The sequence below is a fragment of the Grampus griseus genome (genome assembly GCF_964374135.1).
Source record: "Grampus griseus genome assembly, chromosome: 13".
In the NCBI taxonomy this organism is placed as follows: domain Eukaryota; kingdom Metazoa; phylum Chordata; class Mammalia; order Artiodactyla; family Delphinidae; genus Grampus; species Grampus griseus.
Window position 1 is genome coordinate 19348292 of NC_139007.1, and position 14812 is coordinate 19363103.

The window sequence follows — 14812 nt, forward strand, 5'->3', positions numbered from 1 at the left end:
CCACAAACCCACTCACACAAACAAGGCATCCCTCTTTAGAAAAATTTTAAAGAGGCGAGAATCAGCGAGGACCTGGAAGCGGGGTGGACCCTCCAACTCCTCCCTCGCACCCCGTTAAGAACAGCCCACCGCCGGCGACCAGGCTCCCCGGACGGGCCGGGCCCGTGGCCGGTGCCTGGTCCCCAGCGTGAACAACCTCCCCACTGTTCCCGCCCGGAGCGGGTGCCAGCCGCCAGCCGCGCCCCGGCAGCCCGGCGGGCCGGGGTCGTATCGGGTGACCGCGCGGGCGTGCGCCTGGCCGTGGGGCCGGCCTCCGGGCCTCAGGAGAGCCCGCCCAGGCCCGGCCCCGCCTCGCCTCGCCCGCCCGCCGGCCCGCCCGCCCGCTCGCCCGCCCGCCCGCTCGCCGGCCAGGGCACTTGACTCCGGCGGCCTCCGCGCTCGCCACCGCACGCCTCCACCCGCGCGGCTCGCCAGCACTCACCGCCCTCGCGCCCTCGCCGGCAGCTGCAGCCATGGGTCCCCGAGGCGCACGCGCCTCAGCGCTGAGGCTGCTCGCGCTGGGCGCGCTGCTGTGGCCCGCGGCAGGCGGCTGGGAGCTCACCATACTGCACACCAACGACGTGCACAGCCGGCTGGAGCAGACGAGCGAGGACTCTAGCAAGTGCGTCAACGCCAGCCGCTGCGTGGGCGGCGTGGCACGGCTCGCCACCAAGGTGCGCCAGATCCGCCGCGCCGAGCCCCACGTGCTGCTGCTCGACGCCGGCGACCAGTACCAGGGTACCATCTGGTTCACCGTGTACAAGGGCGCCGAGGTGGCGCACTTCATGAACGCCCTGCGCTACGATGCCATGGTAAGAAGGCGAGCCCGGGAAGCTCGGGAGCCCCCTGGGTAGAGTCCCCGGACCGAGAGAGAAGCCGGGGTGGAGGAGCCGCCGACGGCGAGGCACGGGTGGCGAGCCTGGGACCGGGGCGCAGAGCGATGTGGGGAGAAAGCGAGACTCCCCGTCAGTGTGCCAGGTGGACGCAGACATAGACGTCCCTTGGCCGACTCGTCTTAAACGGACTGATGTTGCTGCACCCTCACCGTGAGATGGGGCGTTTCGAGGAACGGGTTCCAGCCCTGCCAGTGAGGGCGTTCCGCTGGGGTGCGTAGGACCCCAATTATCCAGAGCCTGGGACCGAGGTAGACTCGTCACGAACCTCTCATTTACTGGTCGGTCTTTCGAAGAATGCTTTATCTCGATTTACCAATAATGGGAAGTGAAACTAACTCAGGGTCAAAGAGGTTGAGTGCATTATGCAGGTCCAGAATAGGGAGACAGGTTAAGAATGGACTCCAGAGCCCTTTGACCCCGCAGCTTAAGCATATTTAAGCTGGCAGACTTGGGGAAAAGGCTGGGCACCTTCTGTGTGCAATTGACTTTCTCTCTGCCTCAGTTCCTTCCTCTGTAATATGGGGGTAATAATTCTACTTCAGAGGATTGCCTAGCACATAGTATGGCCTCTTTAAATGTTAGTTCTTATTATTACCAGACCCTGCTGTAGAGGTTTAAACACAGAAAGAAAGAAACTTCGAGAGGAGGCCAAAATGCTGAAAACACTGGGTTTCAAAGGATTTCAGTAAAACCAGTTTAGCAGAAGAGATTTAGGAAGAGACTCCAGCTTAAGAGATGAGAGGCTCTTAAAACATGGGCAAGAGTTTAAGTCCAAGTTCCCCAGTGCTCTGTTAAAGGTGGTGCCTTATTGGTTAGACTGAATTCTAGAAAAGGAGCAGAGAGGAGTTAGTTACACAATAATAAATAGGTATGACTTTTGTAACTCAAACCAGCACCAAGTTTAACCCTGTGTAAAATCCTAGAATAAAGAGATTCTGTGGAGAAACTGGGGGCAAGAAATCCTAGGAGCTTTAGAAGAACAGAGCAGGGGTCCAGGGAAATCTGTGAAGTCCATGTGTGTGCATCTGGAAGGCAGGGAGAGGTGTGGTACAGGCTGGAATACAGAGGGCTAATGGCACACTTTGTATCAGAAGAGCACAGAGGTCAGCAAAGCACAGTGCTGTATTTCCCCCACCCCCCACCCCAGCTGGAAACTTGGAGAGAGGAGGACAGGAGAAGATAAGAGGGTAGAGTTGTTTTGTTTGGGGGGGTTTCTCCAAGAAAGCTCATTGTAGAGAGATGAAAGAAGGGCAGAGAGCTCTCCTCTCCATTCTGATCGTTGGTTTTAAGGTTATCAGGGATGCTCAAAGCAGCAGCAATACAAAGGGACCCCTGAGCCCCAGAGTTTATCTGGGGAGCTCGCCAGCATCTGGACTCCACCAAAGAATCGTGGGTCCCAAGAATTCCATGAGTGGCCTCATCGCGTTCTTATCTGCGCAGTTCATCCTGCCTGATGCTTTGCCCTAAGGTAACAGCAGAATAAATATTTATAAAATTAACCTGTTACTAGCCTACGTTGCCATTTCCTCTGAGGAAGAATAAACCTTACATAAGTTTGTTTTGATTTCATGTATAAACCACAACTTTCTAAACTTTTCTTTTTGTGTCACTCTTTTGTCCACAGTTGTGTAGACTCTTTTTGGTGAAAAAAAGATGGATAATTCCTAGTTTTCTTGAATAATAATGTTTTTCTCTTTAAGTCAAATTAAACTCATGGTGTTAGTCATCATATCAAGTGTTTATGAAGGAGTCTGGGTAAAGCCAAAGCAGTCTGCGGCAAGTTACAGCCCATCACCACTGGGACCTTTTAGAATACTTTCTATTGGATGGAATTACTTTCTTTTCAGTTTCACTAAGAATAATTGGACTGGGGCCTGAGGAAAACTAGGCAGCTTATATAATGTTGGCAGCGGGTAAGGAGGGAGAGGAGGGTCAACAGCCAGGTTCCTGATAGCATCTTACCAGACTTAACTCTGTGCAGTTCTGGGGTTTGACAAACATGATTTGACCTGCGTAAAATCCTAGTTCTCGCGTTGCTTTAACAAAGCTCTGCCGTGTTCTGGGTTTACAGAGGTTTTTCACTGTCCTTTTGCTTATACTGCTCTCAGGGAATTTATCGCTTTTCTGCTGTTAATGTTCCTCCCACGCCCACCCACCTGCCGCTACATCTTGACTTCCAGGAAGCTGGAGATTTAGATCAGGGTGGAAAACAGTTGTGCAGGGGCGTCTCCAGTTCTCTAGAAACTGGACCTGGTTCGAGGAGCCACATTTAAGGATGCGTGGGTCTGGAGGGCAAAGAGGAAGCTACTAGAATCTAGCTTAACTTCAGGAGTACCCTAGACCTCTGGACCCGTGTGTCCCAGGGAGAGAGCTGGGGGGGGGGGGTGGGTTCTGATAGCTCTGGAGCCTAGGGCAAGCCTGGGGAAGACCCCTGGACCCAGCTGCCAGGCAGAAAACTCTAGAGGGAGAATGTCACAAGTCGCTAGTTGGTGTCGCTTTATTGGCAGAGGGACAGGAAGACAGCTCAGATGTGCATCCGATGTGCCTCACCGTGTGATTTTGGCACGTTGCTTTCTCTGAGTGTCCTGTTTCCAACTGCAAAACAGGAGGGATCACCCCTACCCAACGGTGTAGGAGTTTTGCAAGCGATACATGAGATAATAAATGTACAAATCCCTAGCACCCTCCTGGCTCAGAGTACTCAGTAAAGGTTAGCTCCATGTGCCCGGCCAAAAAAAGCAAAAGTTGTGAGGAATGGGGGTTTGGGTTTTCAGCTCTCAGTTTAATCTGATTCTGACTGCCCCGCACAGCCTACCACCCTCCTCCGGCCCCTCCACCATCTCTTCTAAGTCGCATTGTCTGAACTAATATTTTTATACACTTTTTAAAAAAACTTTATTTAAAAAAATTATTTTTAAATGCTAATCCTGTAACACCATGTAGCAGTTTGTATTTGCAGGACTCACCAGAGGTGTAATGATTATTTTTTTTGGACTGAGCTATTCTTAATGTCTCCTCATTGAGTGGTGTCACTCTGTATCTACCCCATACGTACACTGTGCATCCTGCTCCATGGAGACCTCCACACGTTTTAGCATCTGCTCCCCCATGATGGGTTTGGAGGTCGCACACATCGTGCTGCAGTTCCACAAATGCGCTGCCCGGAGCAGCCTCCTGCAGGTCCCGCCTGTGAGGATTTCTTTGGGATTCACACCCAAGGGCAGAATTGCTGGCCACAGGGACTGCGCTGTAAGGATCGCCAGACTGCTTTCCTGGAGCCCTCTACTCACCACACCCACCCCCAGGCAGATGTGAGCCCCGCATCCTTACCCCTGCTTTGCATCATTCTCCAGCTTTCCAGGAGGTGTAAAATGACATCTCATTGTTTGATCTTGTATTTTTCTAATAACTAGTGAATTTGATATGTTTGTTAACTTTGGGGGTTTCCTCTTCCCTAATTGCATGTTCACATACTTTGCTCTATTTTTAAAAATTAGGTTTGCTCTATTTTTCCTGATTTTCAGGAATTCTAAGTGTTGATCTGTAATCAAGTTTAGACATTGCAGATATCTTCTATTTAGGTTTAGTAATTTTGTCCGTAGTGTCTTTTCACTGAACAGAAATCCTCCACTTGGTATAATCAAATTAATTTTGTGTGTGTGTGTGTGTGTGGTTTGTGCTTTTGAAAGTTTACACAAGACTTTGTTCATTTGGAGCTTGTCATCCCCAGCGCTCATCCCCGGAATTCAGAGATGGGTACCTTTCTCTCTGCCTTTGATAGATAATGAATCTATAATCTGGGGCTATGCCATTCAGCAGTCTGGGTCATCAGTTCCTCATCTATAAAATCTGAGGTTCCTTACATCTCTAAACCAATGGCATCCTAAGAAATGTTTTGATTCCATTTTTTAAAATTTATTTTATTTATTTTCTTTTGTTTATTTATTTATTTTTGGCTGTGTTGGGTCTTCATTGCCCTGCGCGAGCTTCTATTTATTTCCTTTTAAAAAAAATTTTTTTTGGCTGCGTCGGATCTTTGTTACGGTGCGCAGGCTTCTCTGTAGTTGTGGTGCACGGGCTTCCCTCTAGTTGTGGCATGCGGGATTTCTCTCTCTAGTTGTGGCGCACGGGCTCCAGGGCGCATGGACTCTAGTTTGTGGCACACAGGCTCTCTAGTTGAGGCGTGCAGGCTCAGAAGTTGTGGTGCGCAGGCTTCATTGCCCCGCGGCATGTGGGATCTTAGTTCCCTGCCCAGGGATCAGACCCGCGACCCCTGCATTGGAAAGCAGATTCTTTATCACTGGACCACCAGGGAAGTCCCTTGATTCCATTTTGATTTAGTGAGGGGGCAGGAGGATGAAGCACAGGTGCAGAGGCAGGAATCTGCAGGATGGATCAGCCCGGACCAGAGCAAGGTGGCAGGAATCAGGGGAGATGAGATTGTGTAGGGTTTACAGGCCACACTGAAAAGTGTGGGCTCTCCTCTGTTGCCATGGGGAGCCACTGGAGGTTTCTGAGTAGAGGGACTGTGGTTAATGAAAAATAAACATTTTGTCTTTGTCTGCAGTTCCTGGCAGCATAGCTCCCCAAACTCTTGGGGATGAGTGATGAGTGTCCTTTGTATGCTAATGAAGTGACTGATAGCTGGGAACCCCTAGGCAGCTTCAGAATGAGGGCTGGTGGCCAGAAAGGAAAAGGCCAGAGGGTAGGAACTTTCAACCTCTGGGGAGGGGAGGGGGCCCGGAGATTGAACCAATCACCAGTTGTCAGTGATTTAATCAATCATGTCAGTGTGATGAAACCTCCGTGAAAACTCCTAAACGGTGAACACACTGAGGTGCCCGGAGGGTGGTGTGCTCCAGGAGGCCACGTGCACCCCTCTGCTTGCACGTCTTGTACCATGCATGTCTTCCATTTGGCTGTTCCTGAGTTGTATCCTTTAAAATATACCAGTAACAGTAACCAAAGCACTTTCCTGCGTCCTGTGAGTGGTTCTAGCAAATTATCGAGCCTGTGGAGGGGCCGTGGGAATCCTTGATTTATAGCTGATGGGTCAGAAGTACAAGTGACCCAAGACTTGCAGCTGGCATCTGAAGGGGCAGGCTTGTGGCTCTGAGCCTGGGATTTGTGATCTGATGCTCACTCCAGGTAGACAGTGTCAAAATGGAATTGAATTGTTGGACACACAGTTGGTAACCGCAGAGAACTAGAGAACTGGTTGATGTGAGAAGACACCTCCCAGCAACAGAAGGAAATCCTAGTTTTGGAAGATGAACAGAAATGGATGGGAGGGTGAAGATACCAGAGAAGAGGAGGGGAGAAGGGGCTGGCCAGCGGTCTGGGTGGGAGATGATGGACCCTGAATGCAACCCGGCAAAGTGCTCGTGTGCCCACGGCGCAGAAAGCCAAACTCTGACAGCGGGAGTCTGCGTCAAAGTCAAGGTTTATTGCAGGGCGCCAAGCAAGGGAGTGGGAGATGAGCCTCAGATCCACTCCAGCTTAGACTTTGAGTTACTGGTGTTTTTAAAGGGGATGAACAAAGGAGCTGGGATTAATCATTGTCTTGTGACATTTCTTAATCACAGTTTCTGGAGTCAGGGTGTCTCCGGTTTACAATTCTCTGGCCAGGTGGTCCATGGCTCCAGGGCCTGTTAGGAGAACAACCTGAGTTTGTATGTTAATGATGAAATCTACAACGGGCCATCTTCCTCCTCTGACTCTGGTTGATTACTGTTCAGTTAGCACGTGGTTGAGGTCAGAGGGGACAAGAAAGGGAATAAAGTTTTGAACAGAGAGATTAATCATAAACTCAGTAAGGGAACTAAGTTTTAGGGGGACTCTGGTTCGGAACTATGGTGACGGGGAAAGAAAGGCTGAAGCCACTGGGACCAGTTTCAGTAGGCAGGCAGCGTGGCACAGGGCTGTGAGGGTGAACTCGGGGGTGACTGTCTGGGATCAGGTCCCCTTTCTACCACTTAAAATCTATGGGCTGTGAGCAGGTTCTTGGACCTCGTGGAGCCTTCCTTTCCGCAGGAGTAAGGTGGGTGTGATGGCGGTCTTCCCCCCATAGATTGCTTGTGGGGTTTAAAGGAGATGATAATGCATGGAAAGTTCTCTGCACAGTGCTAGCCACGGTCACCTTCTGTTGGCAGGAGTGGCTCAGGAGAGGTTATAATCAAAAGATGACTAAGAGGGTTCAAGCCGCAGACACGGGGAGAGTCGGCATTGTTTAACACTACACCTCAGGAGTGCAGAGGTGTAGTAAGCTTACCCCCTGACAGCTGAAGCCTGTTATTTCCAGCTAAAGGCGTTTCCTGAACTTACTGGACATGCTTGTCCCCTGTAGGGCTGTGGCAGACAGAAGCGGTGGAAAGAGATCTGGACAGGACCTCAGGACACCCAGGTTTTACTTCTTGGCTTTTGCAAGTCATTATCTATGTGGGTTTGGGCAGCAGATCCCTCCTCTATGAAACAGGGCATTTGGAGAGGGTGGTCTGCCCCTGTCATTTCTCAGCGCCTCAGCCCTTGCCGTCTGTCTTGCTTCTAATCTGCCAACATAGCTCGGCTGGTGCTGGCCCTGAATTTTACGCACAAGTCTAAGTTTGCCTGACAACGTTCTTATGTCCCCTTCACCATCCCTTTCATGGAGACTCTTTCCTTATGGAGGGATGGCTTGGGTCTTCTCCCAGGTACCTGCAGGTGGCCACTGCTTCCAGACAAACAGGTTCCCAGGATTTTGGATGGAGGGTTACCTTCTTCGTAATAGAAGGCGGTGGCCACAATGGGAGGATGATGAGCCCAGGTTCAAGCCTGCTGTCTGTGAGGTTCTTTTATTCATTCAGTCCGCAGATATTCACTAGGCACTGGCCTGTGCCAGGCTTCGTGCTGAGTGCTTCGGGCAGTGAACAAGACCTGCCAGGGTGAAACTTACTGTTCAGTGGAGGGGACCATGCCCGCCTGAGCCCTTCATAACCACATAAAGAGTCTGGGTAGGACCTATGAAGGGGGGAGGGGGGAGGAGCAAAACAAAGCAAAAATGACTGAAATTCTAATACCTGTGCAGAGGGATTCTCCAACTAAACATCTTGTCTGCAGAAGACAATGCCTGGGTACTATATATGCCCAAATCAACAGTGGGCATGTTTCCCCTCCTCCCCAGAAAACCAATCTCTAAGCAAAGAGAAGTCACCTTATATTCAAGTGGTTAATGGCAAAGCCTCTCATATGGAGGAAACTAAATGAGTTTATCTTCAATAACAAAGCAGATGTTCTGGAAGACAGACTAGCCTTGCTGGTTTGGGAAGCTTAAAAGAGATATCTAATGGCAGCGGGAATTTTGTTGTTCTCTTTTTAAAAGCAAAGAAAGTTGTAGTTTTTCCTAGAGCTCAGACCTCAGAAGTTGTACGTGTCTAGTGGGTTGTGGATCCTTGGGCCTCAGTGATGTGAACATTCACCCCCCCCCGACCCCGACCCTGTCCTGTGGCTGTGGTCCCGGACCTTACGCTTCCTGTTCCAGTCTGAGTTTCCACACCAGAGCTGGGCTGGGTGAGACCAGCCTCAGGCACGGAGAGGAGGAAACAAAGGCAGCTTCTTAGCTCATCTTGTCCTAGCCATCTGTGTTTTCTTAACTGAAAAGGGGAAGGAACCAAACAAATCCCACAGCAGATTGACAGTGTTCCCCACTTCACTCACAGACGCCTCTGAATGCTGTGTAAGCTCCTTCCCTGGCTGTGTTCTTCAGCTGCGTAACCAGAACTTGAAAATCCCCTTGACACTTCTTTTCCCTCACCTGAATAGTTGGTTCTATATAGAATCCAAACATTAGCTGGAGCCTTCTAGCCCCTCCGAGATGTAGTTAAACCTGCCTGGAACCCAAGTAGTTGAGCAGGTGATTCTAAAGGTAACAATGGTATGGGTATTTTGCATGTACAGAGAGCTTATATGGCAAATGTGAAATGCTGTCTGTTCAGTACTTGTTTGTTCAGTCATTCATTCAGCGAACATTGAGGTGCAGGAAAGCTGGATTAAGTCTGGGAATCTTTTCTGCTATTCAATCAGGTGCCACATTCACCTGCCAGGGCCTAAAACTGGGGGTGTGGAGTGCAACCCAACACCAGAAGTGGCCACAGCGCCAGAAATGTACCACCCAAACCAGACCTACCTTGTGATCCTTCCCACTTACGGTTGTTGCTGAGTCTCCCTGAGTGATTGGCAGCTGAGCCCTGTTGTATGATAGACCAGATTCTCCCCTCACCCTTAAATTATAGGGTTTCCTGCAGACTCCTTCATGGGATGAGCTAGTGTCTAAATGACTCACTAAATTCATGTGTTGCAAATTTCTGACAAATGGCTTTTTGACGTTCTCACAATTGAGTTCTGCGGATTAAAACAGAAATTCTTTTCTTCTGTGTAATGCGTCCTGCGCTGCTCTTAAATCAGTTCTTCTTTCCTTCGTTTCTCTTCCACCTGGATTTAAGCCTCTTGTCTTCACTTGGAACATTTTTGACTATCTCAGCTGTCATGTCTTCATCCCCTCATTTGTTAATATAGCTGATGTCATTTGCCTGGGGGCTTCCCCTGACCAAGTGAAGCTCACACTTGGAGCCCTGGCCATCCTTAACGGGCAGGGCGGGCCTGCGTCCTTGCCAGGCTCTCTCACACACGTCCCCGTCTGTGGTTCCCACTTGCTTGATGGATGCATGGACGGATGTGTTTATGTCACGCTCTCTCCCTTCCTAAGAACAAGGACCAGGGCCGTGTTGCTTGGCGCTGTAGAAATCGGGAAGAAACCAGTGGGTTGTTGAGTGATACTCATCCCTTCCAGAGGCTTGTATTTTTCTATAATCTCTTCCATTATGGTTTTTCATAGGATACTGAACATAGTTCTCTGTGCCCTATAGTAGGACATTGCTGCTTATCCATTCTGTGTATAATAACTATTTTTTATTTCTTTATAATTTTTTATTGAAGTATAGTTGATTTACAATGTAGTGTTCATTACTGCTGTACAGAAAAGGGATTCAGTTATACATGTATATATACATTCTTTCTATATCCTTTTACATCATGGTTTACAGATGCTTGTATTAGCGGCAGTTTGGCAGAATAGTTAAGGTCCCGGATGCTAAAGCCTCGCTTTGTTCAGACCCCAGCTCTGCCGCTTGCTAGCTGTGGAAGACCCGTGCCTTAGTTTTCCCATCTCTATAAAGGACAAATAATAGCACCTACCTCATAGCATTGTGAGAATTGAATGAGTTCATGTGTGAACAGGGCTTGGCCATGTAGCAGGGAAGTCTTAACTATTAGTATTTCTTTTTGTCATTTTTTTGTCTTTAAAATTTTTTCTCTTTCTTGAAATTCCCTCATGTCAAATTCACTGGTAATTTTCACAGTTCTTTGTAGACAAAACTGGGGCTATGAAATGTCCCCTTTCTAATTCAGATACCCTATCAACCAAAGAGTTGATCCCCTTGGTAGATTCCCAATAGAAAGACACTTCAAAAAGTTCCATTTTCTTGCCAACTGCTATCATGAAATCTGTACAGCGTTCACATGTGCAAGACAAGACACTGAACAGTTCAGAAAACTTTGTTTAAAAATCTATTCACCAACAAATGCCAATAAGATATTAGTGGAAATATAAATTAAAACACAGGAGGGACTTCCCTGGTGGCACAGTGGTGGGAAGCAGCTGCATAGAGCAGGGAGATCAGCTCGGTGCTTTGTGACCACCTAGAGGGGTGGGATTGGGAGACGCAAGAGGGAGGGGATATGGGGATATATGTATATGTATAGCTGATTCACTTTGTTATCAAGCAGAAACTGACACACCATTGTAAAGCAATTATACTCCAATAAAGATGTTAAAAAAAAAGAATCCGCATGCTAATGCAGGGGACATGGGTTCGATCCCTGGTCCGGGAGGATCCCACATGCCGCGGAGCAGCTAAGCCCGTGCACCCCAACTACTGAGCCTGCGCTCTAGAGCCCGCGAGCCACAACTACTGAGCCCATACGCCACAACTACGGAAGCCCGTGCACCTAGAGCCCGTGCTCCGCAACAAGAGAAGCCACCGCAAGAAGCCGGCACCACAACGAAGAGTAGCCTCCACTCACCGCAACTAGAGAAAGCCCGCACGCAGCAACGAAGACCCAACGCAGTCCAAAATAAATTAATTAATTAATTAAAAAACCCACACACACAGGAAATGAAATAAGAGGACCAGGCGATGAATTGTGAAGCAGTTGGCTAAGCTTCCAAGCTTACCGTCTGGTTCACCTGCTTCCAAGCAATTTGGTTTCTCTTGTTTTACAACTAAATATCACTTAACTACTATTTACCAAGTGATTTTATATCCTGCCTTCTACTGAAAAGTTTCAGTGGCTCACTTACCAAATCATAGGTGAAAATGGAGCCCGTTTGAAAGAAGCAGGTGGTTTTACTATCCGTTCAGTAAACACCTGCAGGGCGCTGGTGCCAGGCGCTCATCTGGCATCACCAAGGACACTGGGACAGTCGACACCACTCCTGCCTCCGGGAGAAAGATGTGTGGACGGCGGCAGCGAGGTGTGACGGATGTGGCTGGAGGGCTGTCTGCGGTCATGGCGCCACGAAAGGCTTCTCACGGAGCTCACCTTGGGCTGCATCTAAGGCAGCTCATTGCCTGCAGGTGGATTAGTGTTCCTGGACTGAGGGCACCTGGTCTGGCAGAAAAAACGCGAGAGCTCAGGGAGATCAGGGAGTGGCTCGCTCATACGGCGTCCGAGGAGGCAGGGCTGGGGTTTCGGTGGGCAGGGGGGGAGTCTCGCAGAGACTCACACCAGAGCTAGAAGCGGTCGGGTGGGTGTTTGGGGATGCGCGTTCTGGGGGCCCGCGGGCTGTGGTCGAGAGGTGTGTGAGCCTGGCGACCAGACACCGGCTCGGAGGCTCTGCAAAGGTGTGGGTGAAGAGCGATGAGGCAGAGTGGGGCATTGGGAGCGCAGAGAGGAGGGGCGCCCTGGCTGGGGCGGTGCAGGAGCAACGGAGCTTGGTGGCTGGTGGGTCGTGAGGGGAAGGGAGGGTCGCCTGGGTGTTGCAGCGCTTCTCCAGGGGTTTCTCTGAGGTTGTGGAGAGTCTTTCCCAACACCTGGGGTCACGCGCATCCTCACAAGTGTCTCCTTCACTGGCTTACTGAGGGTAAGTTCCTGCTGGAGGCTGATGGCGGGATAGGGAGCAGCGGGGAGCCATGGGGAGGGTGGGAGAGCCGGCAGTGAGCACCAGGTCGCTCCCAGGCAACTCCGTGGAGCACGTCCTGCCTTGATTTTTGTAGGAAGAGTCAGCTGTGTGTAGGAGAAGGCCATTTGATGGAGATTTTTCTGCTCATTCATTTATTCATGCTCTGCTCCAGGGACTGTGCTGGGTGATACGGGGACTCAGTGGGCAGTTGTGGGGTCTGCTAGGGCTGCCTGAGGGGACCTTCGGAGCAGAGAAGGACAGCTAACTCAGGGACGACCACGAGGGTTTGGGGGAAGTCTTTCTTCCAGAAGGACCATCAGACTTCAGGAGCTAAGGCTCCTGAAGTAAAGGCCTGGCATGGGAAAGGAATGTTCTGTCTCCCTATGTATGTATCAGTTGATCATCTTTTCTCCATCATATACAGAGGGACAGAGATCCGTGAGAGCGTGGAAAAGTACGAGGAGTCAGGATTTTACTTCGAGGGCTCCCCCTGTACTAGGCCTTATGCGAAACCCATTACATCCAAGCATAGAGGTGAAGAAGGTTGGAGTCAAACAGAAGTGGCTCTGGTCCCAACTCCACCGCTTCCTAATCGTGTGACTTTGAACGATTGATTTAATGTCTGTAGAGCTCGGTTGTTCTCCTCTGTAACATGAGGATAGTAATAGTACCAACGTCACAGCAGGAAACCAGCTTTGCTCTACAAACTCACCTCGCATGGTGTGTGGAGAGTGCTTAGTAAATGCCGGCTCGTTTCCATTACGACTTTTGTTTTATTCATTGACTGCTCTTCCGAGGAAGCTGCAGTTTAGAAATGTGCCTGAATCACTGCTCCTTAGTCATGGCGTCAGGCCTGACTGCTGCCTGGGGGTGGGTGTCAGAGGGAGGCTGAAGGGGAAGGCGAGACCAGACCTCAGAGAGCTCAGGACATTGAACTTTATCACAAAGGCAGTGGGGAGCCTCTGTGGGACCTTAAGGTCGGACGGACAAGTTCAGATTTGCGTTTTGGAAAGATGATTCTGGCAGCCAGATGCGTGCAGGATGGTTCAGAGAAGGCGATGGTGGTAGCTGGAGGCCCAGCTGGGAAGCTGTTGCAGTTCCCAGAAGGAGTGGCCAGGGCGCAGGCAGGTGGGAGCAATGGGGTGGGCTGGACCAGAGCATTTAGCCAAAGGGAAGGGATGCTGCTGGGAGATGTGGGAGAGGCAGCGAGGGGGAGGGATTCAGCTGCCCCGGGGCTTCTGGCTGTACTGACTTGGGAGATGATAGCACCTGGACCAAGATGGGAATCCCAGAGACAGGGGCTTTTTTTTTTTTTTTTTTTTTCTGCGGTACGCGGGCCTCTCACTGTTGTGGCCTCTCCTGTTGCGGAGCACAGGCTCCGGACGCAGGCTCAGCAGCCATGGCTCACGGGCCCAGCCGCTCCACTGCATGTGGGATCCTCCCGGACCGGGGCACGAACCCATGTCCCCTGCATCGGCAGGCGGACTCACAACCACTGCGCCACCAGGGAAGCCCAAGGCAGGGGCTTTGAACCGGGTGAGCTTGGGGTGCCTGTAAGACCCTGGAGGACAATGTCCACATGGCAGCTGGACAGACAGATGAAGAGTCAGGAGAAAAGACAGGGCAGCAGATGTTCAGTTTGGAGTGGAAGGTGTGAGTGCCAGGGAGATATTTCAGGCATCCGTGCACCGCTCCAAGCACCCGGATCAGGGCTCCTCTCCCCGCGGGGCAGAGAGGGGAAAAGGCAGCCAAGGTCACCACTTTCAGGGCATTACACTCAAGTCCAAGGAGGAGACACCAAGCAAGACAAATAAAGGAAAAATGTAACTTCAGCTGTTGCGGAGTGCTAGCAATATAATGGTACAGTGTAAGGCGGACGACTTATTGGATAATCTCTTGTGAAGAGCTGTAGGAACATTCATTTTTTTAAAAAACTTTACAGCTAAGCAAGATAGTTATTGTAACCTCATAAGGCAGACTTATTTCACCATAGGAAAGAACCATAATGTTCTAAGAATAGAAGAGAAAAAGGCAATTACCGAAGACTGGGAGAACCTTTAACTCTGTCAGCCTTTAAGAGGGAAGCAGTTAGGTAAGAGGAAGAAGTAAAAATGAGCAGATACTCAGAGACGGGGGAGGGGGTGGGAAGGCAAGTTCAGAAATTCTGAGTCTGGTCTGAGAGACAGGCACATGGGGACATGAAGACACTGTGCTGCTTTCTCCGTGGAGAAGCAGTGCACGTGAGGACACGACGCACATGGCCCTTAGAGCCCAGGCACCCAGGGGGCACCTGCCGGGCAGGTGAGGGGCTCCAGGGCTGAGCAGGGTGGAGGTGGTGGGACGCAGTGGCTCAGGGAGCCCTCCACGCGGGGAGGACCCCACGGGCATGCAGAGCGCGCCGCTGCGGAGGGGAGCGTGCAGGAAGGAGAAGGGCGGGGCAGTAAGAGAATATGGGGGGGGGGCTGTTCATTTAGACAGAGGGGTCACCCGCCAGCACTTCCAGGCCTGTTCTCAGATGACCCTCAAGGTGGAGCAAAATCGGGTGTGGTGTTGAGAAAGTTTGAGACTCACTGGTTTAAGCACTAAGTTAGCAAATCAGCCTTGGCAGCCAGAGCAGGTGGGTGCGTGCCCCCAGGAGGTGGGCTTCTTCCAGGAGGCCCGC

The 14812-nt window shown here is 50.7% G+C and overlaps 1 protein-coding gene across 1 annotated transcript in view; it reads left to right on the top strand.

The window, feature by feature from the left end:
- The first annotated feature begins 487 nt into the window (after window positions 1-487).
- NT5E (5'-nucleotidase ecto) overlaps window positions 488-14812 on the top strand; it is a 44714-nt gene continuing 30389 nt past the window's right edge. The window contains exon 1 of the mRNA XM_082669425.1: window positions 488-851. Within this exon, the coding sequence (XP_082525551.1) occupies window positions 513-851 (339 nt within the window). The 5' untranslated portion in view covers window positions 488-512. The remainder of the gene's footprint in view (window positions 852-14812) is intronic.